At 36.1% G+C, this 24,140-nt stretch overlaps 4 protein-coding genes across 5 annotated transcripts; 1 reads left to right on the forward strand and 3 right to left on the reverse strand.

Annotated features, from left to right (window-relative positions):
* Positions 1-232: 232 nt before the first annotated feature.
* LOC140833160 (mitochondrial outer membrane protein porin of 34 kDa-like) lies at positions 233-2,793 on the reverse strand. Its single transcript, XM_073197651.1, has 6 exons — positions 2,649-2,793; positions 2,500-2,570; positions 1,330-1,440; positions 1,161-1,247; positions 859-1,067; positions 233-701 (listed from the first exon to the last, which is right to left on the reverse strand). The coding sequence occupies exons 1-6, from the start codon at positions 2,695-2,697 to the stop codon at positions 395-397; spliced, it is 834 nt and encodes a 277-aa protein (XP_073053752.1). The 5' UTR covers positions 2,698-2,793; the 3' UTR covers positions 233-394.
* A 1,878-nt stretch (positions 2,794-4,671) lies between these two features.
* Positions 4,672-5,943, reverse strand: LOC140809872 (homeobox-leucine zipper protein ATHB-13-like). Of its 2 annotated transcripts, none has more exons than XM_073167649.1 (3): positions 5,706-5,943; positions 5,319-5,625; positions 4,672-5,089 (listed from the first exon to the last, which is right to left on the reverse strand). In XM_073167649.1, exons 1-3 carry the CDS (start codon positions 5,770-5,772, stop codon positions 5,029-5,031), a joined length of 435 nt encoding a protein of 144 aa, XP_073023750.1. In that variant the 5' UTR covers positions 5,773-5,943; the 3' UTR covers positions 4,672-5,028. The 2 variants fall into 2 exon arrangements, with proteins under 2 accessions (XP_073023750.1, XP_073023742.1); XM_073167641.1 differs by having other exon boundaries at positions 5,319-5,628; positions 5,706-5,889.
* An 8,553-nt stretch (positions 5,944-14,496) lies between these two features.
* On the forward strand, positions 14,497-16,883 carry LOC140833292 (uncharacterized protein At5g39865-like). Its single transcript, XM_073197700.1, has one exon. The coding sequence runs from the start codon at positions 15,296-15,298 to the stop codon at positions 16,658-16,660; it is 1,365 nt and encodes a 454-aa protein (XP_073053801.1). The 5' UTR covers positions 14,497-15,295; the 3' UTR covers positions 16,661-16,883.
* A 4,491-nt stretch (positions 16,884-21,374) lies between these two features.
* LOC140809885 (transcription factor PRE1-like) lies at positions 21,375-23,266 on the reverse strand. The gene is made up of 2 exons (XM_073167661.1): positions 22,804-23,266; positions 21,375-21,800 (listed from the first exon to the last, which is right to left on the reverse strand). The coding sequence occupies exons 1-2, from the start codon at positions 22,933-22,935 to the stop codon at positions 21,651-21,653; spliced, it is 282 nt and encodes a 93-aa protein (XP_073023762.1). The 5' UTR covers positions 22,936-23,266; the 3' UTR covers positions 21,375-21,650.
* Positions 23,267-24,140: the final 874 nt, after the last annotated feature.

A 24,140-nucleotide genomic window follows, 5' to 3' on the forward strand; every position in this document is an offset into this window, starting at 1 on the left:
ACTAAATCTAGTAATTGTGATTTGAAGATCAAGTTATTCTGAATCTCTGGTCTAGGTGCCGAAAAAATTGATATTAATCGATTGTCAATTTTGATCGGGTTATTTGTCCCAAACAAGATGACGGCCACTGGGGTATGTTGACGTGCAGAAAATAAAACGACGATGAAAAAGGAGTCTCGTTAGACATCCTCTCCCCGAACAAATTCAAGACATAAAAGTAAAATCCAGTCCAAAAACCAAACATATACTATTTCAACCTAAGATAAAATCGGAATAGGAGACACCAAGAAATCAAGTTCCAAAAAACACCTTGAATTGTTTCTGAAAGAACCATAAAGCTGGCCAAAAGAACTGGTATTAAGCAAACCGTAAAAGAACGCTCTTTAATATCCACTCAAGGCTTGAGGGCTAATGCCAAACCAAACTTTGCACTCTTGTCTATAGACTTGGTGTCCACCTCAGTTGACACGGTGATTAGTGATTTGGGGCGCCATTCATGCTGGATCAGGGCGCTTGCCTTGCCAAAGTTATTCAGTCGAGCCTTCACAGTGGTCAAGGGGTCCAACAAATGTTGAGTGCCGACAGTGATGGTATTCTCATTACTCGTAAAACTGTGTGCCACCTCAGCACCAACTGCAGTGCTGGTCACTGGGTTCACTGTGTGGTAGTAAGATCCAGTCAAGGTGTCACCCTTGTCATTCCTAAAGCAGGAAGACAGTCATTAAATTTCTCAAAAATCTGTTAAGAATACATATGACACATATGCCCAACCGTTGCATTGCATACTAATTATCGTCTTGAATCTTGATCTGCAAGGAACAAAGTAAATTTAAAACAAGTAATTAGCAGACTACTCACAGAGTCAACGAGGCGATGAGATCAGAATTTGTGAAGCTTGCACCAAAGTTGCATTTGGTTAAAGCACCTTCCTTGGTATCAAAAGACATATCAGTCCCAATAGCAATTTTATCGCTTCCCAGAACACCAGAAAAGTTCACAATGGGGTTGACAGTCAACCCAATGCTTGAGCTAATACCAGCACGCTCATGCAGGTACTGAAGCTCCAACTACAAATGGCAACGAAAATCCATAATTAAAGAAGGATCAAATATTTAGCACATCAGATTTCATATAGTAAAACATTGTCCACTTTAATTTACCTTCCCAGACCTTTGATCAGGAACTTTAAAGCTTAAGATTGTCTTCAAACCAGGTGCTGGCTCATCAATAGTGAAAGTGGTAAAGAGCTGGCATGGATTCCAAAATCTAATGTAAATAGAAGATGAGTACAGCACAATCCAAGTGAACCAAGGTAAAAGTAAAGCATACATTAGCGGCTGTATCCACTTTAATATCGGTTGTGACATTTTTATGCTTCAATTGGGTATTAATGTCTGCCAAAAACAATTCACCTTTCTTCGTTCCCGTTGAAGTGAGAGTCTGCGACAAAACAAGAAATTAACAATAACTGCAAGGTAAAAAATATATCCGGACACTCCAACAAAACAATTGATACATCGAATTAACCAACGAAACAAAACATGTGCATACAAGCCCATCTGTGATTACAGTTGCACTAAACACATCAAAACACTAAATATAAACTACCAAATAATCTGCACACCAGCTACCACAAATGATACACATCTTAGTTCAGAACTCAAAGGAGAAGAGTGAGATGCAAAGGAAATGATTAATTAATTCCCACAGTATATTTGTTTGTGAAATACAATTTTCAAATGTTTTAAAACAAAGGCTAATACTAGGAAAAGTAATGCAGCATATGTACAAGTTAATACGAATCAAAATAATATATAAATACATTTAAATACGTGCGACTGCTACGATAGTAAGAAAGACAAAAAAAACACAACATTTTCTTCAAGTTTCGATTGAACTTGACAAAGAAAAACGCCTTTCTCACCCAATCCGATGTAAAAACTAGAACGAACCCCACAACAGACACATGCACTATGATAACCGATGTTTTAAGTAAGAAATTGATCCGTTATTTCAGTACAACATTTTCAACCGAGATTCAACAAAAAAAAACTGGCTTCACAAATATGACTTCCACGAAATCAACAACCTAGTAGAGGCACTCATACCCCACAGACATTCAACTATAGACCTCAGAAACTTTTAGAGACGAAAAGCAAACTGCGATATACACAGACAAAACGCTGCACCAAATGCATAGCAACATAGAAACGACGATAATGCCAAACAAAAAAAATAAAAATGTCTATCAACAGACAGAACATCTACAAAATGCACAGAAGATTTATTTTTAAAAAACGAAAAAGAAAAAAAAAATCACACACAACACACACTATAATATAGCAGAATGAGATTGATTAACATTTAAAAATCCAAATACATAGCTAAAACAACATGCACCACACTAACTATTTACCAAAATAAAATCACGAGACCCGTAAAAACGAATCCAAAGCTAGATCTGTAAAATAACACCATAAATGCTCACAAAACACTTACAACTCCAGTAGGAGAATAGGTGGTGATCGTAAACTTCTGGTCGCTGCTCAAGTAATCCTTGTTCAGAAGATCTAATTCCACAAAAAAAAATAAAAATCACAGCTAATCCACATCAAAAAACAAAAGAAACAGGAATCAAAATAAAGAACCTCGAGCTCTTTTGCCAATATCAGAGTACAGCCCCGGTCCCTTGCCCATGATTCTTCGACCTCAGATGAAAATTTTAAAAAACAAATATGGCGAGAGAGAGAATTGATTTATTATTTATTTGCCAAAATCATTATATTTTGTGTTTCTTTTCCGCAGGGCAAGTCTTTCTGAGAATCTGAGCCGTTGATGGGCAGCGGTTGTTTATGGACCGTTGAGTTTTGAGATTTCAATTTAGAAGGGTTTAAGGGACACGTGGCACTTGTGGGTATGCGCTGTAATTTTTATTCGGCAAAAAGATAATGCCAGTGAGGTGTATTGTTCCTCAAGAAATGTGATTTTTAGGGATCACAAATATATCTTTTGCTATAAATAATAAAATATTCTCGAATAAATAACTAAAAAGAAAATAGATCTACTTTCACTTTATTCGTTACACATCTAGTTTTTAAATATCAATTTTTTTGACAAGATTTTAAATATTATATTACTATTAGAAAATCCGAATTTCTCTTTTACCATAAACCATAGTTTTTTTTTTTCCATTAGCAAACATTGTTTGCTCCAATCTGCGGATTAAAAAATTGAATTTTAATTATCTCTCAGTCATAATTATTGGCGTAGGAACAAATTTAATTATCTCTCAGTCATAATTAACAAACAATGTTTGCTCCAATCTGCAGATGCCTTTGCTATTGCAAAAGTAACATGGATCTTTACTAATATACGAATAATTATATCATTATATGATACAACAATCGTTTGTGTAATCTTATTTAAGTATTCCAAAACATATATATCAATTCTCTCTGGAAAAACACACACACACACACAAGCACATATATCAAGAAAGCAAAATTAAAACTGTATAATTAATCAGTTATTGATTACTTCTGTGTATAAAAATGCGTATATAACATTTTGGTATATAATCCATGTACAGACAACTTGCCAATTTTGTGTTCGATCAATGTAGTAAATTTTGCTGTTCGGGCCAAGGCCAAATTTCCGGGTTTAATTTTCGTCTATGCCAAAAACATTGCAAAAACCTTCATTCGGAGCTGCGGTCGGGCTCGAGAGATGATGATCCTGCCTTGATATGCTGTGGAATATTAATTGTGTCAAGCTACCAGAAGGAGGTATGATCTACCCGAGTAAAAATGAGTGCAAGATGTGTGAACAATTTCACCGAGTCGGGTTATGTAAATGATAAGAGATGAGAGCACAACGAGATGTATCAAGACTAGAGATCTTGCTTCCGAGCAAAGCTGGTGCTGATCTGCAAACACGAAGATAACCACGTGAATAGACGTCGGAGAGATGTCTGGCGTGGCCACTCCGATGCTAAAATCAGCAGGTGAATGTAGCAAAGGGAAATGTTGTGCCAATGGTGTATGAAAATCTAGAGAGTAAATGAGAGACGCACCATATATGTGAATCAATGAATGCCTCAATGTTTAAACAAACCTGATATTTAAAGAAAGTCAGTGATGACCTTGTTTTCAGTAGCCAATAACTAATTATGGCAAGATAGTTGCCCATACCATGCTTTTTGACTCCAACTTCTCTGACATACCAAACTGTCCATTTGGATATTGACGTGATTGTCTATAGAGATATTGATTAGATCGAGATGAGGAAAGATCATTAGAATGGATTTCGTCACGACGATTATAGTATCTGAATCCACGATACACAGTAGAACTATCAGCTGTACTTGAAGATCTATACTCAGGACCATGACGTCCAACACCCCGCCATATAGATGATGAAGATTCATTGTATCTACGACCAATATATTGAGACGATCCATAATCAAATCCACGATGTCTAATTCCATGTGTACCAGATATTGAAAAATGAAATGATTTATCAAAATATGAAAGTTATAGCCTTATATCTTATTTTTCTAATGGAATTGGCCTCACAATAATTGGATCAATATTCAAGACATTATACTAAAAACTACAACTATTGCCACATTTTTCATATCGTTTCTGTACTTCCATTTCTTATTTGGCTCAAGATCAACTTTCTATTATACACATTGATTTTCATAATCATCAACAACTATGAAATATAATACCAATAACATAACCATTCTATTACCATTCCAATAAACATAACCATAAACAATAATCATCTACAATAATCATTATCATACCTTACCGTAATGAACCATTAATATCTCGTAACCATATTTTTTAAACACCAAACCGTTCCGCTCGGCCGTTCCGTTCCGCTTCGCCGTTAAATTGCCCATAAAACGTCGAAGAACAGCGCTACAAAACAATCACCGATTTGCCCTGGAACTTTGGAACGACGGTCACCGTTCCCGTTCTGTTCTGGCCGTTCTGACCGCATAACGGCCGTTCCGGCGAATCATGCTGTTGAGGTCTGCAGCACCCGACCCGATTGAGTCTCCACTTTTGAGAGCCAACAACTGCAAATATATGGTCCAACCATTATGCATGAATCAATAAAAATTGTAACCCAACGGTCATAATTAGTTCGAAGAAAATAAGAATGAGGTAAAGAGAAAAAAATTGCATGACTCGGGGATATTAAACCAAGTCTCCCTCATTTGAATTTGGTAGAAATATTTAAACCTTTGGACAAAAACACGCATATAATTCTAAATTTTTTCATTTCGGGAAAAGGGATCATCCTACCATGGTAAATCCTTCTCCATTTGCTTAGTTTTCAATCGAGCCCTCCTGTTTTGAAACCATATAGCGATCTGCCTGGGCTTCAGCCCCAAAGCCCGAGCGAGCCGCATTTTCCTCTCGGGCTCCAGTTTGTTTCTCGACTCGAAGCTCTTCTCCAGGGCCTTCACCTGGTCCAGGCTCAGCCTCCTCTTCTTAATCTCTCCAAGAGACAGCGATTCTTCGTCCGACATATCATCCTCCGGCTGCAATCCCTCGGCCCGATCCATCCCCGGATATGATACGGATGTCCTCATCATGAACTGTGCAACACCTACTGAAAAAATTCGACAAGATTTAGCAATAAAATTTGGTTTTCAGTGACTAAAATATCGCCAAAAATAAAGTACGTACCATGGTAGTCTTGTGGAGCAAAGGATGACGACGAGGCCAAATGGCTATCTTCATGGTTCCCAAACATGGATCAAAACCAAGGAAATCACACTTTTTTTACTCGTGTTTGTGTGTGAAATTTCAGCATATAAGTAAAAGAATTTCTTAGTTTATAAGTAGAGATTTCGAAGTGGGAATATGGGTAGCCAGTGATAATCACAGTTGAGACAAAGAGAGAGGGAGAGAAACGTAAACTGTTAATTATATAATGCTCAAAATAATGTTTACTTGCATATAGAACTAAATTATATTCATAATAATGTTTACTTGGCTGCATTATATTAAATAAAACGTCATTTTTCAAAGATGCTGTTGCATGTGATTTCGGATTATACCCTTTATTTTAACATTATATATAATGTAAAATCATGGTGGCAAATTAAGGGTGTGTTTGCTCTGTTTTTCATATTTAATTTTGAACCAGAATCCCATCCCATTACATTGCATTTGGTTGGATATGTGGATTTTAAATTCTCAATCAAAATATGTCGTGTATGTTTGGGCAAATAATTTATTTAGATATATTAAGTTCCATATTTTACTCCAATGTATTTATGTTTATACTAGTTAGCGACATAGATTAAAATCATCAGCTCGAAATACAAAAAGAGTTCATATTATCTCTACGAGATGTCTAAGTTTGTGTAGTAGGTGAACACGAGCGTCAATTGATCACGAATTCGCTAGTACTGGTTGTGGTAGATTAATATATTTTTTAATCTTCTTTGTTAACAATTGTGCTTACCAATTTACTGAAAAAAAACCTTGTGCACAAAGGCATTGGTTGGCAAAAGACAGAGAAATATGCAAACTTCAAGTTCTATGACCGATTCATCGACACAAAGAAATCGTTCATTAACAAAGAAAACCTACGTACGAAAATTGGGTGAGGCCTAACGCAACTAAACTGGGAATAGATTATGGATGGACTCTATGCTAAATGCAAAGTATATGTGTCTCTGTCACATGAATTATTATGTTAATGTTTCTCAAACTATAGTTTAAATTGATTTTTCCTTTTTTTATGAAATTTCATTCAGAAAAGTAGGCTTGTTCAAAGAATCTATTCCACATTGTTTATAGAAAATACATAGATTAAATTTGGATAATGCGAAAGATACAATCGATATATCATATAAAGATATCTATATCAATTGTTTCGTGAGATTTTACTATTATATCATGAGATTTTATGAAACGACCTCGATTTTTTTTTCATAAATCATAAATTCTAAATACTAAACTAAATAAAATAATTTGACAATTTAAATCTCAAGTGCATGAAATAAAATCCTAAATCATCGGCTGATCAAAAATTCCTAAATCGACCTTTGAAAAGATCGACTAACAATAAAAATAAAGCATAAAAATATCTCTAATAAAAATCATTAGCAAAATCATAAATCTATCTAGCTAGTGCGGAAACATAAAGGCCCTCGGGTGTGTACTGCTGCACTCGATCGACTCAATCGTCACCGCCTCTAAAAATCATCAAATCCTGCATCATACAAACCCAGTGAATCTAAAGACTCAACACGTTCTAAACATGAATAACAAATAATACATATACATCCACAAGCATTTAAAATAATCTTTTGAATATAAATAAACCATTAAAAATTATTTGAGCATAAATAAATCATAAATAGTAAAATCATTTATAACTTTAAGCATAAATAAATCTTTTAAAAAAATCATTTAAAAATAACTTTAATCATTATCATAAATCATATATCATTAAAATCGTAAAGCTTTCAATCATATATCATTTTGGGTGAAGTTTGATCCTTGAAAGTGACGACTAGCTTTTATCTTTTGGTCGACTGCAGTCTTAGCTCCACATGGCCCATGGGAGTGTGCACTAGGCTCCATCGTGGAAATACGATCGTCGGGGTTCCCTCGGGAGCCTTTTTCCCATAGACAGGTTCCATGTGGGGTCTTTTCCCATAAATGGGTTCCCTCAGGGGCCTTTTCTTGTAGATGAGTTCCCTCTGGGGCCTTTTCCCCGCACGTTATCCCCACAAAATCATATATCATAAATCATATCTTTTGTCACAGTCAATTCACATCCCTCAAAATATTTTTCATTTTCTTATAAAATAAGACAACTTTCTAAAAATATCATTTTAGACAGTATAAATTGTACAGCTTTACCATAAATCGTAAAAATACATATTATCATCAAAATCATCATAATAAATCATAAAATATCATTTTACAAGCATTATGATCCTTCGAGACGCTGCCAAGCATTTTCGTATTTTCTTAAGTGTAAAAAGACTGTTTTGCCCCTAGACGTAAAATTTCTCGATTTTTTTATCTTTTTCTCACTTTTAATTACATGGGGTTATTCTAAATAATTAATTAAGCTTACATAAATTTTCTCATAATTTTATTTGGCTTAAATCGATGACTTTTAAATTACTCTTTAAATAAGACATATTAACGTGTTTTAATCCCGAATTAAACCAAATCTTAATATAAAATTCTCAAATTAAAAACTCAGTCTTTTAATAATTATTTAAGCTTAAACCTAATTTTTCATAATTTTATAAAGCTTAAAACTAGGCGTTTCAATTAATACGTTAATTAACGTTTCGGACGGCGATTAAATCTCGGAAAATCCCAAAACTCGTTATTTTGATCCCAAATTTTAAACATAACATTTTTAGTATTTATTTTACCCTTAGGAGCCATGAACCGCACCGTAGACCCATGGTTCTATTTTTTCTTTATTAAATTCGAAATATGACACCTAATCGAAACCACCGAGCCATCTCCCAATTTACTCGAGCCACGCCCGAGCCACCTCGAGCCAAACCCTAGCCAACCCACCTAGGAACCCTACTGCCCAACCAGCCCGAAAAAAACAAGCCATGGCCCACTCAAAAACCTACTGAAACTGAACCCAATAATCTGCATGTTACGTGTGTGTTTCATACTACCTCACCAAGTCTCCTAGACTACTAGGACTCCTCTAGCCACCTAACCAACGATCACCTGGGACCCTCACCGACCCTGGACCACGCCCAGACCTAACCCATACCAGCCCAGACAAGTAACCAGCGCCGCGAGCCACATGAAGCAGACAGCAGCCGCGCGCTACAGCTTTCCAGGGTGCGTGAGTTGCTTCCTCCACGTTTGCTCGTGCTAGCAACGATCCAAGCCACTCCAGCCCCTGCCCAGACCCTGGACCATCTCCTTGGGACCCTAACAGACCACCCTGGCTCGCCCCAAATCAGCCGCGAGCCCCTCTTCTCAGCCGATCACTATCCTGCACGTTAAGATGGGGGAGGAGTCCCACTTTGGGTGGACTCCTTCCACAAGCCTAGAACTCGGACCCTAGCCACCCTAGGACCCAACCTAGCCCTAGACCGAGACCACCCCTGACCCTGAACCAGCCCTGGTCGAACCACCTAGCACCATGCATAAGGAACGAACCACTTGAACAACCTAAGCATACACACACCTTTTTTTAAAAAAAAAAAAACTCTCGGCCCCTTTCTCTGAAATTATTCCCCTTCGGTTCCAGCTTTTTTTTCTTTTATTTTATCATGTTTTGATTATATTTCAATCATATATCATCCTACCTTGGCAGCGTATCGTTGGATTAAAAATCGTTTTTCATAAAAACGTAAAAACGTCGTATAAACGTTCTACCGTAAAAATTATAGAATACCTATTTTTTTTTCATGCATAAACAATTAAATCAAGCATATTCTGATTTGTATGATGTTAAAAGAATTTAGGAAACGTGCCTTTGCGTTTATAACGCTCGAATATACGATCGTTGGCGAGGAAGGACGAACGGGCGACGAAGAACACAAGCTTTCCTTCTCCTTATATTTTCGAAAATTATGTGAGTGTGTGCCAGGTGTTCTCGGCTGATGGAGGCTGAAATATGAGGGTTTGAAGACTAGGTTTAGTTATTTATAAACTTAAGTACCTATTAATGGATTTTGGTTTTGGGCTTGTTTACTTAAGGGTAATTGGGCCTACTTAAATTAATTAAATTGGGCCCAATAACACTTATAAAATTTTATAAAATTAGTTTCCATAAAATAATATTTTTGATCTTTTAAAACTCACTGTTTGCCCAAAACCGGCTTCCCGGAAAAAATCGAGCTCTATTCGTAAAATAATCGAACTCCAACATTTTTAGAAAAATTAAATCATTTTAAATCATACAAGGAAGCCTTGCCACTATTTAAAAAAAAATTACATATTCTTGTCTTGGTCGTCCCGGTTTCCTTTTCCCTGCTTATTATCGAATATTCGGGTAAAAATCCTAAATTTCATGAAAACATGTCACATAATCATTTAATCATGCAATCCTATATTTAATCATATAAAACATCATGCTAGCATTTAAAAACAATTAAATAAAACAATTAAGAAATTAAAATATTTTTGCATGTACGTGGTTTACGTGGACTGATTTTTCGGACGTTACATTTTATATTCAATGTATAATAAGATTTTTATAAATTGGATTGTTGTATCGATTTTTTGTAGTGTAAAAATTGTTTGTTGTACATGTAGCATCACTAAAATATAATAATGTTAAAGGTACACCCAATATATTGCTACATTAATTTTTTGTGTCGTACAAATTGATGTACATGTAACATCACTTGTGATACCTTTGTCCCACATCTGAAAAGTTAAAGATTTAAAATGAGTTTATAAAAGGCTACAATGGACTTCTACAGCAACTTGGGTTAATCATTTTCGTAAAGCGATGACGAATACGAAGTTGTTGCTATAGGGGCCCATTGTGCAGTCACGCAGGCGCGGCCCGGGCTCGAGGCGTGACAGAATGGTATCAGAGCCGGTCACCGGCATGGAACACCGAGAAATAAGTGCTATGCGGGGCAAAGTGCTACGTGCATGGGAGCCACCTCTTGAACCTGCAGGGCAAAGTGCTACATGACGGGAGCCACCTCTAGATTCTCGGTGCTGGTGGATCGAGTGGTCAGGCAGCGACGAGGATGTCGCGTTCTAAAAGAGGGTGATTGTGATACCCTTGTCCCACATCTGAAAAATTAAAGATTTAAAATGAGTTTATAAATGGCTACAATGGACTTCTATAGCAACTTGGGTTAATCATTTTCGTAAAGCGAGGACGAATACGATGTAGTTGCTATAGGGACCCATTTTGCAGTCACGCAAGCACGGGCCCGGGCCCGGGCTCCCCTTGTCCCACATCTGAAAATTTAAAAATGAGTTTATAAAGGGCTACAATGGACTTCTATAGCAACTTGGGTTAATCATTTTCGTAAAGCGATGACGAATACGAAGTAGTTGCTATAGGGGCCCATTGTGCAGTCACGTAGGCGCGGGCCCGAGCTCGGGGCGTGACAGAATGGTATCAGAGCTGGTCACCGGCATGGAACACCGAGAAATAAGTGCTATGCGTGACAAAGTGCTACGTGCATGGGAGCCACCCCATGAATCTGCGGGGCAAAGTGCTACATGACGGGAGCCACCTCTTGAACCTGTAGGAGCCACTTCTAGATTCTCGGTGCTGGTAGATCGAGTGGTCAGGCCGCGACGAGGACGTCGCGTTCTGAAGGAGGGGTGATTGTGATATCCTTGTCCCACATCTGAAAAATTAAAGATTTAAACAATGGACTTCTATACCAACTAGGGTTAATCATTTTCGTAAAGCGAGGACGAATACGAAGTAGTTGCTATAGAGGTCCATTGTGCAGTCACGCAGGCGCGGACCCGGGCTCGGGGCGTGACACTTGTCCCACATCTGAAAAATTAAAGATTTAAAATGAGTTTATGAGGGGCTACAATGGACTTCTATAGCAACTTAGGTTAATCATTTTCGTAAAGCGAGGACGAATACGAAGTAGTTGCTATAGGGGCCCATTGTGTGCAGTCACGCAGGCGCGGGCCCGGGCTCGGGGCGTGACATAATGGTATCAGAGCCGGTCACCGGCATGGAACACCGAGAAATAAGTGCTGTGCGGGGCAAAGTGCTACGTACATGGGAGCCACCTCTTGAACTTGCGTAGCAAAGTGCTACATGACGGGAGCCACTTCTTGAACCTGTAGAAGCCACCTCTAGATTCTCGATGCTGGTGGATCGAGTGGTCAGGCCGCGACGAGGACGTCGCGTTCTGAAGGAGGGGTGATTGTGATACCCTTGTCCTACATCTGAAAAATTAAAGATTTAAAATGAGTTTATAAAGGGCTACAATGGACTTCTATAGCAACTTAGGTTAATCATTTTCGTAAAACGAGGACGAATACGAAGTAGTTGTTAAAGGGGCCCATTGTGTGCAGTCACGCAGGCGCAGATCCGAGCTCGAGGCGTGACATCACTCATCAAAATATGTTGATTAGGCTGTTAACTTATTAGTTTTAAATGTTTCGAGATACATTTATCTATACAGTCATAATAGAGAAAAAAATAGTGTTTTGATATAATTTTAGAATCCCTGAAATACTTTCTTTCTTTTCCTCAACCCTCATTTCTTTTTTTCCATGAAAAAAAATCAATATATGTAAAAACAAATCTAAAAAACTTTAAAAAAAATCTTAAAATTTTCAGTTTTAATTTCAAAATTGTTTATCAAGTAAGGCTGCGTTTGGTTGGAAGGATAGGATAAACTAATGATTAGTACGTAAATGATAAAGAAAATGATTGTGATAGAATTGTAAAATATGATGTAAAATAATATTATGTTTGGTAAGATTTTTAAGTGTAGGATAATTTTGAATTTTTTGATGAAAAGACGAAATTGTCCTTCCCCTTCGCGACGGCGACAGTGGCGGCCGGCGGCAGGCGGAAATCGTCGACCGGAAACTTACCGACGGATTCTCAAAATCCGTCGCTCATAGCGACGGTTTTTGAGAAAATCATACGTCGCTATTAGCGACGGTGTTTTATAAACTGTCGCCGATCTAGTTTTGAATTATTTTAATTACTAAAAATTAGACATTTAGCGACGTTTTTTAAACAAACTGTCGCTAATTGCGACGGAATATAAACAAACCGTCGCTAATAGCGACGGTGTTTTGACAAACCTTTCTACACAAACCGTCGCCAATAGCGACGGTGTTTTTACAAACCGTCGCTAACCTCTGTCGGCCGGTTTTTCCTCCGCTGGTCGGCAGTTCGTCGCTGGTCGGCCGGTACTCGCCGCGGTCGGCGGCCCGTCTGTGGTTGGCCGGCGGCGGTCGGTGGCGGGAAATGGTGGTGAGTTTGAATTTAGGAGAAGGGTAAAATCGGAAAAATAGGAGGTATTAAGAGTGGGATAAATAATCCTAGGGGGTGAGGAGGTATTATTTTAACCTACCTAATATAACCTAATCATACCTAGGAGGGATAAGGTAGGTTTATTTAAAATTGAACCAAACACTTGATTGGCCCGGATAAATTAATCTATCACCCCTAATCCCTCAAACCAAACGCAACGTAATATATATATATAAACACACACACACACACACATATATATATATATATATATATATATATATAGTGTGTGTGTATATATATATATATATATATATATATATATATATATATATATAGTGTGTGTGTATATATACACATATATATATATATATATGTGTATGTAATATTTCGATTGGCATGCATGTATGACAAAAACTTGTATGAGACGGTTTTACGGGTCGTATTTGTGAGACGGATCTCTTATTTGGGTTACCCATGAAAAAGTATTACTTTTTATGCTAAGAGAATTACTTTTTATGGTGAATATGAGTATGGTCAACCCGTCTCACAGATTATGATCCGTGAGACGGTCTTACATGAGACTCACGCTTCATGTAAAGCGTATACTTAGTTATAATTATTATCAGATAAAGTTTTGGCATAGTGTGTCACGGGCCGATACTATGTACGTACGTTATTAGATTATTTAATATTTACAGGTATTGGGGGCAATAAATGAGGCCAGTTGCGTTATTGAAATTTAGGAAGGACGATGAATAACGCCAATTACATTATGATCTCACATATGCTTACGCTAGCTATGTATTAATAATTTAGAACTCCTTCAGATATTTAATTGAAAATACACATTCTTAATTCAGGTATTGCCTATGTTAGCATTTATTTTTGTTGGATACGATATAAACAAATTGAATCTAGAGAAAATTTATGGTTTGAATTTAATTTATTCAAGCTCGAATAAAAAATTTGCTCGAGTTTGAGTTTATCTCAAAATATTCAAATATGTTATTGGAATGTTAGAATTATTAATCGAAAATAAATACTTAACAAATTAGAGATATTTATTAAACTAATAAGTTATTAAAGTTCATGAACGATTATCAAACTATCGAATAAGATATTATAGCTAACTCAAAATAAGTTTGAATATTTTCGAATTTCATAATTTCAAACTATGTTTTCCGAGCCAATTCATGCTGGATTTGTTTGGACCCTCGTAAAGTTGTGTACCTTGAAGATAAAAACTAATGAATAATAAGAAGCGTGGGTAATGTAAGTTGGCAAAAACTGATATAATCCGATCTCATGTTCCTATTTTATGAGACGAATTTCTTATTTGGGTCATCTATGAAAAATATTATTTTTTATGTTAAGAGTAATATTTTTTATTTTTAATATCGGTAGGGTTGAACCATCTCACAGATAAAGATTCGTGAGACCGTCACACAAAAAGTTAATCATGGAAATTTATGAGATTTCTAGAAATAAAACTACAAAATCGAACTCTCTCTCCACGCTTACACCCACAATCGCCGGCTCTTTGGTGCCTCGTAATTTCTTTATTTCACACCTATAAAAATCAATAAATTATTATCCACCAAGCCGACGGCTTTCTTTGAATCTTTCTATTGCAATTTGTGCAGCACCACTCATTGCACTCATCGCTGTATCTTTTCAGTTAATCCCATTTCTTTACATTCCCATTTCCCATTCTTCCCCGGCGATGAAAAAGTGAAACCAAAAGGGAGGTGAAAAAAGGAACAAGTTGCTGGATAAAGAGCCTCTTCTTCATCAGCTTCTTGGTTTTCTGACTTCCTTTTTTTTTGGCTTCTCGATTCAAATTATATGATTCAGTATTGTTATCTATTGCCCATCGAAGATCTCCTGTCTCTTTTTGTTGATCATGATCTGAAGTTTCAATTTTTGGCGTTTTCCTTTGATCGAAAGGTTTCTTTTTTTTTCCCCTTGGTGTGACGAGTTTTCGTTTTCCCATGATGATTACATCATTCAATGCCGTGTTTTGCAGAGAATTACCAACCCAGTTTCTTCCCTTTAAGATGTTAAGTATTTTATTAGTGTTTCTTTCTTAATCCTTCGATTCCAGGCGCGTAAATCTCTGTTCCCCGGATTATTTTTTATACATTTTTCAAAAGGCTTGTTGGAATATTTAACAAATATATTACGTACAGCCAGCTTGTTCTTATGGGAATGTTTCTTCATCCTCTAATCTTTTTACTTACAACTTTCGATAAAACTGTCGATTTTTAAAGTTTTTATTTTTTTTTTACATTGCTTTGATCATTTATTGTTGTGTGATATTTTTCTTTTTCTGATAATGGGTTGTGGATCTTCGAAAGAAAAGGTCTGCCAGAACTGCCAGGCGCCTTATATTCCGGTGAGGAGAACGTATTCAATGCACGTTCACCATCCACCTAATGGAACAGGGGATAGCTATCATCTGGTGGCTCTTAAGTCATCCACGTTGGGTTCTTTGAAGCTTGATCCTTCGATTCAGAATCGTATTGTAAATGTTGAAAACGAGGATCAGGCTCTGTTGATACAGAATCATAGTGTTATAGCGGATAAGGCCTTGATTAGCAATGGACCAAATGGGGGCAAAATTGGCTCAGAAGGGTCAGCTAAAGATGCATTTGCGATGGGTATGATTGAGGCCAAGACTTGGTCTAGAACGATCAATGCAAAAATCCCGAAATTTATTCCTAAAACACCAGTCAGAACGCCTCCGGGAGAGCCAGAGATGATCAATGCTTGGGAGATGATGGAGGGTCTTGAAGACGTCAGTCCTCCTCGCCCGGTTCATCATTTTCGCAGCTTTTCGTTCAAAGTCCCTCGAAATTCTGGTTTGTCTCCTATGGATGATCAACCCACTCCTAGAGTGCAAGAAAATGGCACTGCATCACCTAAGCCCTCGTGGTTGGACTTGGCTGATAATGATTCTAATTCTAATTCTAATTCGAATGACACTTCTATGGTATCTGAATTCGATACTGAGGTGATTGCGGAATTCAGAAAATCTCTAGAGGATCTCCCTCCGGCCAATCCATTTTATCTCAGGTCCTTGGGTAGTAAAAAAGAACAGGCCTTGGCTGGTAAGGATCGTGCTTTGGATGTAACGGATGACAAAAAGAATGAAAAGGCTATGAACAACAGCGTGCCTCGTGGTAAACACAAGCTGATTGTATATTTTACGAGCCTTAGAGGGGTGAGGAAGACGTATGAGGATTGTTGTCATGTTCGAGTGATTTTAAAGGGATTAGGAGTTAAAGTTGATGAAAGAGATGTATCAATGCATTCAAGATTCAAGGATGAGTTAAAGGAGTTGTTAAGAGGGGAGTTTGGTCACAGTGTAGGCTTGCCTAGAGTTTTTCTGGGGGAGAGTTACATTGGCGGGGCCGATGAAATACGGCATTTAAACGAGGAGGGAAAGCTCGAAAAGATGGTGGAAAAGTGCGAGTTTGTAGACTATAGTAAAGGAGGTAGTGGAAATGGTCATGTTTGTGAAGTATGTGGAGATATTAGATTTGTTCCTTGTGAGACGTGTTCGGGGAGTTGTAAAATCTATTACGATGGAGACGACGACGAAGAAGAAACTGAAGAAAACGAGCAGGAATACGGTTTTCGTAGATGTCAAGAGTGTAATGAAAATGGACTTGTACTGTGTCCGGTTTGTTGTGATTGAGTTCTCGTTCAGTGAATGAGTTCTTTCGGTGTCAAGGATTTTGGTTTCCCTTTTGTGAGTTTGTTTGTTGTACAGTGCGGAGTTTTGATTGATTTTGGGCAGGAGAATAAGTTTTTCTGTGATAAAAATATTTAGTTTCTTCGAGTTCTTGGCTGTTGTTTAAGCCTTGTGATGATTTCTCTATACCATGTTTCCCAGTTTGAGAAGCATGCTTTTCTTTTTATTTTTTATTGTTTATGAAAATTAAATGCATCGATCAGACTAGAGCCGACAAGACAGGTTAAAAATTTCAAAATTTGAGTAAATATCCGTGAAAACATTAATAGACCGTTTCTATGTTAATTAAAATTTGGAATTTGTACAACTATTTTTTTATACTAATTAACAAAATATTTATAAATTTGATTTTTTCAATAATTTTTTTAATTGATATGAAAATACAAGCGAATGTAAACATTTGAGAAGAAAAAGAAAAGAATATACAGGGAATAATATACAATTTTTTTACTTTACTGAATCGTTAGGCAGGGTTATTCATTCGTGCAAGGGTGTTCGTTGCCCCGTTTTTAAATAAGTCCATGCACAAGTTTATATTTTAGTAGAAATATTCAACCATCAAAACATGTACATGCATATGATGCTTAAAGAGTTGTTAACTAGCAGGTGAAAAGTTGATGGTGAACACGAGCATAGAAGTTGCCTCCCAGGAACTGTCACGTACACCGAGAGAAAAAGATATGAGAAGGAAAAAAAAGGAAGAAAGCTCTCAAGAAGATTCAAAGCCCTTGCCATGACCGGAGAATTGAAAGATTTAAGAAAAAGGTTAAGAAATTTGAAAGACAAATCAAGTCTTCTCGAATTTCCTGGTCCAACCAAAAGGTTGTCCATTATCCATACAAATAGTGGATGAACCCCTCGCATGTCCACTACAAGTCAGACAAAAAATTAGAGAGTATGACGGGAACATTGATCCAAAAGAACATTTAGCTCGGTTCGAGAACATGGTCATGCTCCATTGCTACGATGACAAAATCAAGTGTAAAGCTTTTTTGATCACATTGTTAGACTCATCGAATTTGGTTTGACAAAATCGAGCCATAGAGTATCCATTGTTTTGACGATTTCAATAGAATTTTATTGCATCACTTCAGTAGCTGCAAGGAAAATAGGAAGACCGATTTTAGAATGTTTGAGGTGTATAGAGAAATCATTGCGGGTGTATATCCACAAGTTTAACAAAGTAGCCCTGGAAGTACCATCATTTGTTCCTAACACTAAAATCATAGCTTTTACGCGGAGAATCCGAGAAAGAGATTTTTTTCAGTCTTTAGTAAAGAAACTGCCCTTGGATTTTGAAGATCTACTGTCTCGGGAAGAAAAGTAACGTCCTTTCTGGCCCTTCGTGGAAGATGGATGTCATCATGGAATCAATTGTTTTCCCAATTAGTTAGAGAAAAGGCGTGGTCGCCAAAACACATACAAAAAAGTAATGGAAAATAAGTGGATTGATTATTTAGGATATTATGCATTTTAAAGAGCGCATAGGCCAACTTAGGCGGTTAGTATTTATAAGAAGGAGCAGAGCGATCCTAGACGTTGATCTCGAAGTAAATGGACGGACAAGATGCACCTCGTCAATTGAACAGGGTCACATGAGAAGATGAAAATTCGGTCATGAATCCAAAGCGATGACTGAAGATTTCTGGCTTTTCAAGTGCTAGAGTTTTCGTCATGTACTCGTCAGACCTAGCCCGTCTAAAATTCAAAATATAATTGATCTCCCGCCCATGTCCAATCTGGGAGTGGTAGTGCCCCGAAAAGAGCTTGGGTCATCTTTGGACTCGGGCAGACTCAGGGCGGGTTGGGTTGAACTTTAGGTGGCCTGTTTGGAGGCGGGCCTAAATGGACCAACCCAAACGGACCGAAAACCTGGGCGGGGCGCCCTCCTTGACAGCTCTAGGCAAAGTTAGAGATCAGTATCTTGGGGCTACCGAGGAAAGAACTAACTCGGATAAAGAAAGTGCTCTTATATAAATCATCCATGGGCATGCAACAAATAAAGAAGCTAATTAGATCAGCACATACTCATACAAGTCTGAGCTCCCAGCCTAGCCCGGGCTATATAAGGAGGGTAAGATAATAGATCAGGGACTCTATATGTGCCCTCATATCATGGCCACTGTTGGAGCATATCTAGTCAGGCATTTGCTCTAGGCCTGCAAGTGTGGATCACCATGTCTCGAAATCATTAGCATATCAATCAACACACGTAGAGGAGATGTGACAAGATTATATGCAGTATGAGTTATCAGTTGTAACAGTGTCAGAGGAAAGAGCATGGGCAGTTGTCTGATCATGAGGAGTGGTCGAACACTGAAAATAAGATCATCATTACTTTTTCTTCTATAAATACTCGGATTTTCTCGATCACTAGAGATACTCACTCAAACATTTTCACAAACACACGCTATACATTCTCTATACAAGTACAACACTTTCTTTTGTGCGATATTCGACTAACTTGAGTGTCAAAGTGGCTATGTCATAAACTATTTCGGCGTCGCACTAAATTTTTTTCTTTTAAAAGTGTACAGATTACCCAGCTTGTGAGATTTTTTTTCGTCACATACATTCGCAAGAAACAAATATAACTCAACCCAGTAAATTGTCCATCCAAATCACCCAATTTAGCTTGGATAACGATTTTATGTCAATGCTTTTTTATAGAATTTTTAAAAAGTTTTTAGATGTCATAAATTATAAAAATGCGTAACACGTGGACATATTGTATCTTAAATTTGTGGAAAAGCAAAAAAAAAAAGTAAAAAAATTAAAGTTTTACGTTGGGCCTTATTCTTGACTTTACTTTTTAAGTTATTTTTATTGGGCTTACTTAAATGTATATCTTGGGCTGTTATTATTTGAGTGTTATCAGGGCTTATCCAACATGGACTTCTCCTTTTGTGTTCGAAATATCATTTCGAAATTTCTTAAATTCCACTTACGTTTGCAACTAATAGGGCTAATCGCATTCGGTCCATGTCATAAATCCATATTGTTTGTAGTATATCCTCTATTTCTTAAATACAAGTTTAAAATCCTCCGAGTCTGAAGTTGTAGTTAGATGTGATTTAAATGCAATTGATTATGCTTATTTCGTCTTTTAAAGCAGCGAAATTTTTGGAACAACACTGGTTAAAATCGCTCTTTTTTAAAAAAAAAACATTTTGAATAAGATTGGAAGGAGCTAATGACTAATTATAGTACATCTGATATCAAAATTTTAAGTTTAGGACGAGATCTCATATTTGATATTCAATTATAACAACTTTTCTCTCAACTCAAATACTTGTGACGATTATTTTTTATACTATAATTTTCGATATGGTACAATATACCACGTCTAATTATAACATGTATCGTTACCATACCTTACCGTACCAAAATCTTCAGTATACCGAAAGTTCGAGATATTTTTTCATTACGATAATCTCGAATGTCAAAAATTCAGTATTTTTTTCTCAATCATATGTATCCCATTCAGATACATAGGATTTTTACTCTTGTTAGTGATATTGTCAATTATATACATAATGTCCAAGATACGCGCGAGAAGCATCGGTTGAATTTTCCCAACCAATAAACAATAAACTAATGACTTTTCAAATATATATTTAGTTATACGCCCCATTTAAATTATTTTCCACCAAACACATCAATGATTTGGACAAAAACCTTAATTTAAATAATTGCAATAATCCAAAACTCAATACCCATGATTATTGTCTTAGTTCTTATTAAATAACCACAATTTGATTAATTATCCCATCCCCTCATTTCCATGATTATCGTCTTAGTTCCCATTAAATAAGTACAATTTTATTAATTATCACATCCCCTCATTTCCAATCCCCAAAACCAAAAGGACAGACACTGAATTTCATGTCATCCCCCCTGAGGTGACCGTAATAAATAAATATGTATATTAGGTTCAAAAAATAAATAAATTACACTGCTTTTAAAAAGTCATATTATTATATAGGTCTATTAGCCTTTTAATTATTGGAATTAATTAAGATGCCTTTTTTGATTAAGACACGAATTCAAGCCAAAAGGCAATGTCCATTTCTTTCTTACTTAGGCTGCATATTAATATATACATTTTGTGTACGTAAAAGAAATCGGGTTTGATTACATATCAACTTTTTTATTAGTTTGTTAGTCGGGCAAATATGGGGAGTATGTGTTTTTCAACGATTTACATACGAAGACTTGCTAATCATCATTATGGTAATATAACTATTAATTATATGTGTCGGTAGCTAAAAATTTTATTTTTTTAACTATATATATTTATAGAGATCTCTTCAAAATTTATGATTTATATTTAGACTTTTTTTTTTTTGAGTTTTGGGGTTAGTATAATAGGGTGTCGAACCCAATACTTCATCCTAAACTTGAGATATTGGTGTCAGATGAGTTATGAATCATCGGCATTATTTAAATATTTGAGTGTCTCGGTGGAGCTTGCCATAGACAAACCCTAGAGACGCAGTTGCTTGGGGTTTACTAGGTATTTGGTCTCGATTCAAATATATGTAATCTTAGTTTATTGGATATATAAGATAAGATTTAAGAACTTGTAAATATATGTAAATTTTAAAAACTTCATTAGAAGGAAATCATTAAGCCAGACTTTGAAATTAATTCCAAGTAAGAAAAACAAGCCCTTGAATATTACAATTCGTCACGGTTACAATTGAACATTAAAAATACGACACACATTATTAATACAAGGAACATTAATTAGCAGCAATGTAAGACTATCTTCGGTTCCTTTATTACAATTGATACGCGTGATTACTAAATACAATGAACCTATAATTATCTTACTTAATTCTAAGGAAGGTTCAGTTTAATATAATATCTTAATATATAATTAATGACTTGATAATTATTTATTCCATATATATATGATAATATTAAATAATTAAATTAAACTCCTAATTATTGCAGCCTCCGGGCTGTTAACTTCTATAGTAGACAGCAGCTGGGATAGCCTCTGGCTCAAATCATCCACTTCTTTGTTGAGGTTTCTGATATAGTTGCAAGTCTCCTCAAGCACCTTATTAGCTGATGCCTGCTTTAAATTAAACAATCATTTATAAATATATTTTTATTTAATTTATAATTTGTAACAATTACGAGTTTTTACATGAAATATCGCATATTTCTTCAGATTATATATGAGTAGAAAAACCATTATATTTCTATTTTTTTCACAAGTCAATAATGTGCTCACAAGGGTTTGATCATGGAGTATGTCTCATATGAAACGGTTCCATGAACTATATCCGTGAGATGGGTCGATCTGATCCATACCTGAAGTAAAAATTAATATTTTTGACATAAAAAATAATATTTTCTCCTGAGTCAAGTAGGGTAGAAGACATTTGTAACAAAATTGGCTCAACACTCCTCATACAAGTTTTTTGTGTTGATCGTGAAACTTGATTGAACTTCTTTACCTTATTTACGTTGTAAAAAGTAGTTGCACGCACTCTGCCGGAAGTCTTGGCCTAGTCCTCCTACTTTTTGTCTTACGGACTAGCAGAGGTTTGCCTAACACCCAACACTGACCGGGTGGTATTTTATTTTTTTTTAAAAAAAAAGGGTATGATACATGCATATAAAATACAAAATATCAAAATTCTAAATCACAAAACTTGTGTGTGTGTGAAATGTGGAAATATTTATATTCTGTTTCCATTTGTCGCCGTGCATAACACGTAGAAAGTGTAAAAGGGTTTAAGCAGTCTTTGTTGATAGATTTTTGTGTACGTTTACCATTTTTTCCTTCATTGGGATGAACAACAGTGACTTCTCGGAAGGACAGACATTCATGAATCAATTTATTGACCTCCGTAGTGCAACATGATTTAGCTAATTAAACATATGGTGAGATACTTTATTTAACCCTCAAAATGATGGAAACTGCAATCAACATATGGACTACACAATTATGAGTACGTAAACTGGGTTTCAAAAACAACAATTAACCACGAATATATACGACATACACAGAAACACACGCATGTACACATAAACCCTAACAGCTTCAATATATCAATGCAATGTATCACCTTGTTGGAGCGCCTAGTACTGTTGCGAATCTCCGGAAGGAGTTGATGCAATTTGGACACAAGTTCAATTATCTGTTCATCTGTTATCCTCGTGTTCGAGCTGCTCGGCTGCCTCGACCTTCTCCCGGACATTCTTAGTATGTAACTTTGTGGGATGTTTTAAAAACCGAAAAAAGGTAGTACTATAAAAGCAAGAAAGCGATAAGAAAACTTGGGAGGAAAGTTTGCAGATTGTATGGGAAACAAGAGGAAGATAAAGCATGTATATATACACACACAAAAACACAAAAAAAAAAAAAAAAGAATGAATAAATAAATAAATTTGTTGATTAGATCATGGATTAGCTTAGCTTAGCTTGGCTAGGTGATGAGAAAATAAAGAAAATGATGTGTAATGAACAAGTGATAAAGTGGAAAGGACCACATGAAAGAGATTAATTAGTGAAGAAAGGAGAAGGTATTCAATGGAGAGTACACAAAAACATAGAAAGTGATGTTGGATATGAAGAAGACAAGTGCACTGGGGAAAGATGTGGTCTACACACCACCAAATTGGGAATTCAATTATAATGCTTTCATTCAATGCCCACCCATGAATTTTCGGTTCAAGATCCATATATCTAATTATATTCATGATGGAGCTGGCAAAATGTAATTCTGTTTTTAACCTTGAATGGAAGTGAATTACTTGGATTATTTTTCATTTCACAGAAAAAAAAAACGAAATTGGAGCCGATTATAATTAATTAGGGAAAAAACGGTCCGGTTCATATAAGTGAATAGAATTCGATACAAAGAAACATCGTCATTCCTTTCATGAATGCAGAATGGATTTGCATCCAAAAAATTTGCGGTAGAGATATTAGAATGAATTACGGATCCAAAACAATAATAATTAGAACTTTTCCACAACCACACACAATCCTTCTTTCAATTCATATGTCCCGACTGAATCTTTGGGTTTTGATTTGTGGAAGCAACAAAATGTATTCAACATCTATAGTTAACAAAACTTTTTTTCTTCTTATACAACATATATTTTACTACTCTAGCTAGCTAGAAATTCTTAGTTATTCACTTTACAGAACATAAAGGCTTATCCACACATATACAAATATTGGTAAATCTCCATCAAGATCTAGCTAGGGTGCACAAACTCAAATATATTCGGACTAAAACTACATATCAGGCATGATATATTAATTGTGACCTCATGGAGTTAGAAAACAAGCCAAAGTCCAGTGCGTATCTATTAATGCGATGATAGTTTCTTGGGTAGTGAAGATTAATCATGAAAAAACTTAACTCAAAATTTCTGCTCAACTAGTTATTAACAA

This window comes from Primulina eburnea, chromosome 1 (assembly GCF_022965805.1).
Source record: "Primulina eburnea isolate SZY01 chromosome 1, ASM2296580v1, whole genome shotgun sequence".
NCBI lineage: Eukaryota > Viridiplantae > Streptophyta > Magnoliopsida > Lamiales > Gesneriaceae > Primulina > Primulina eburnea.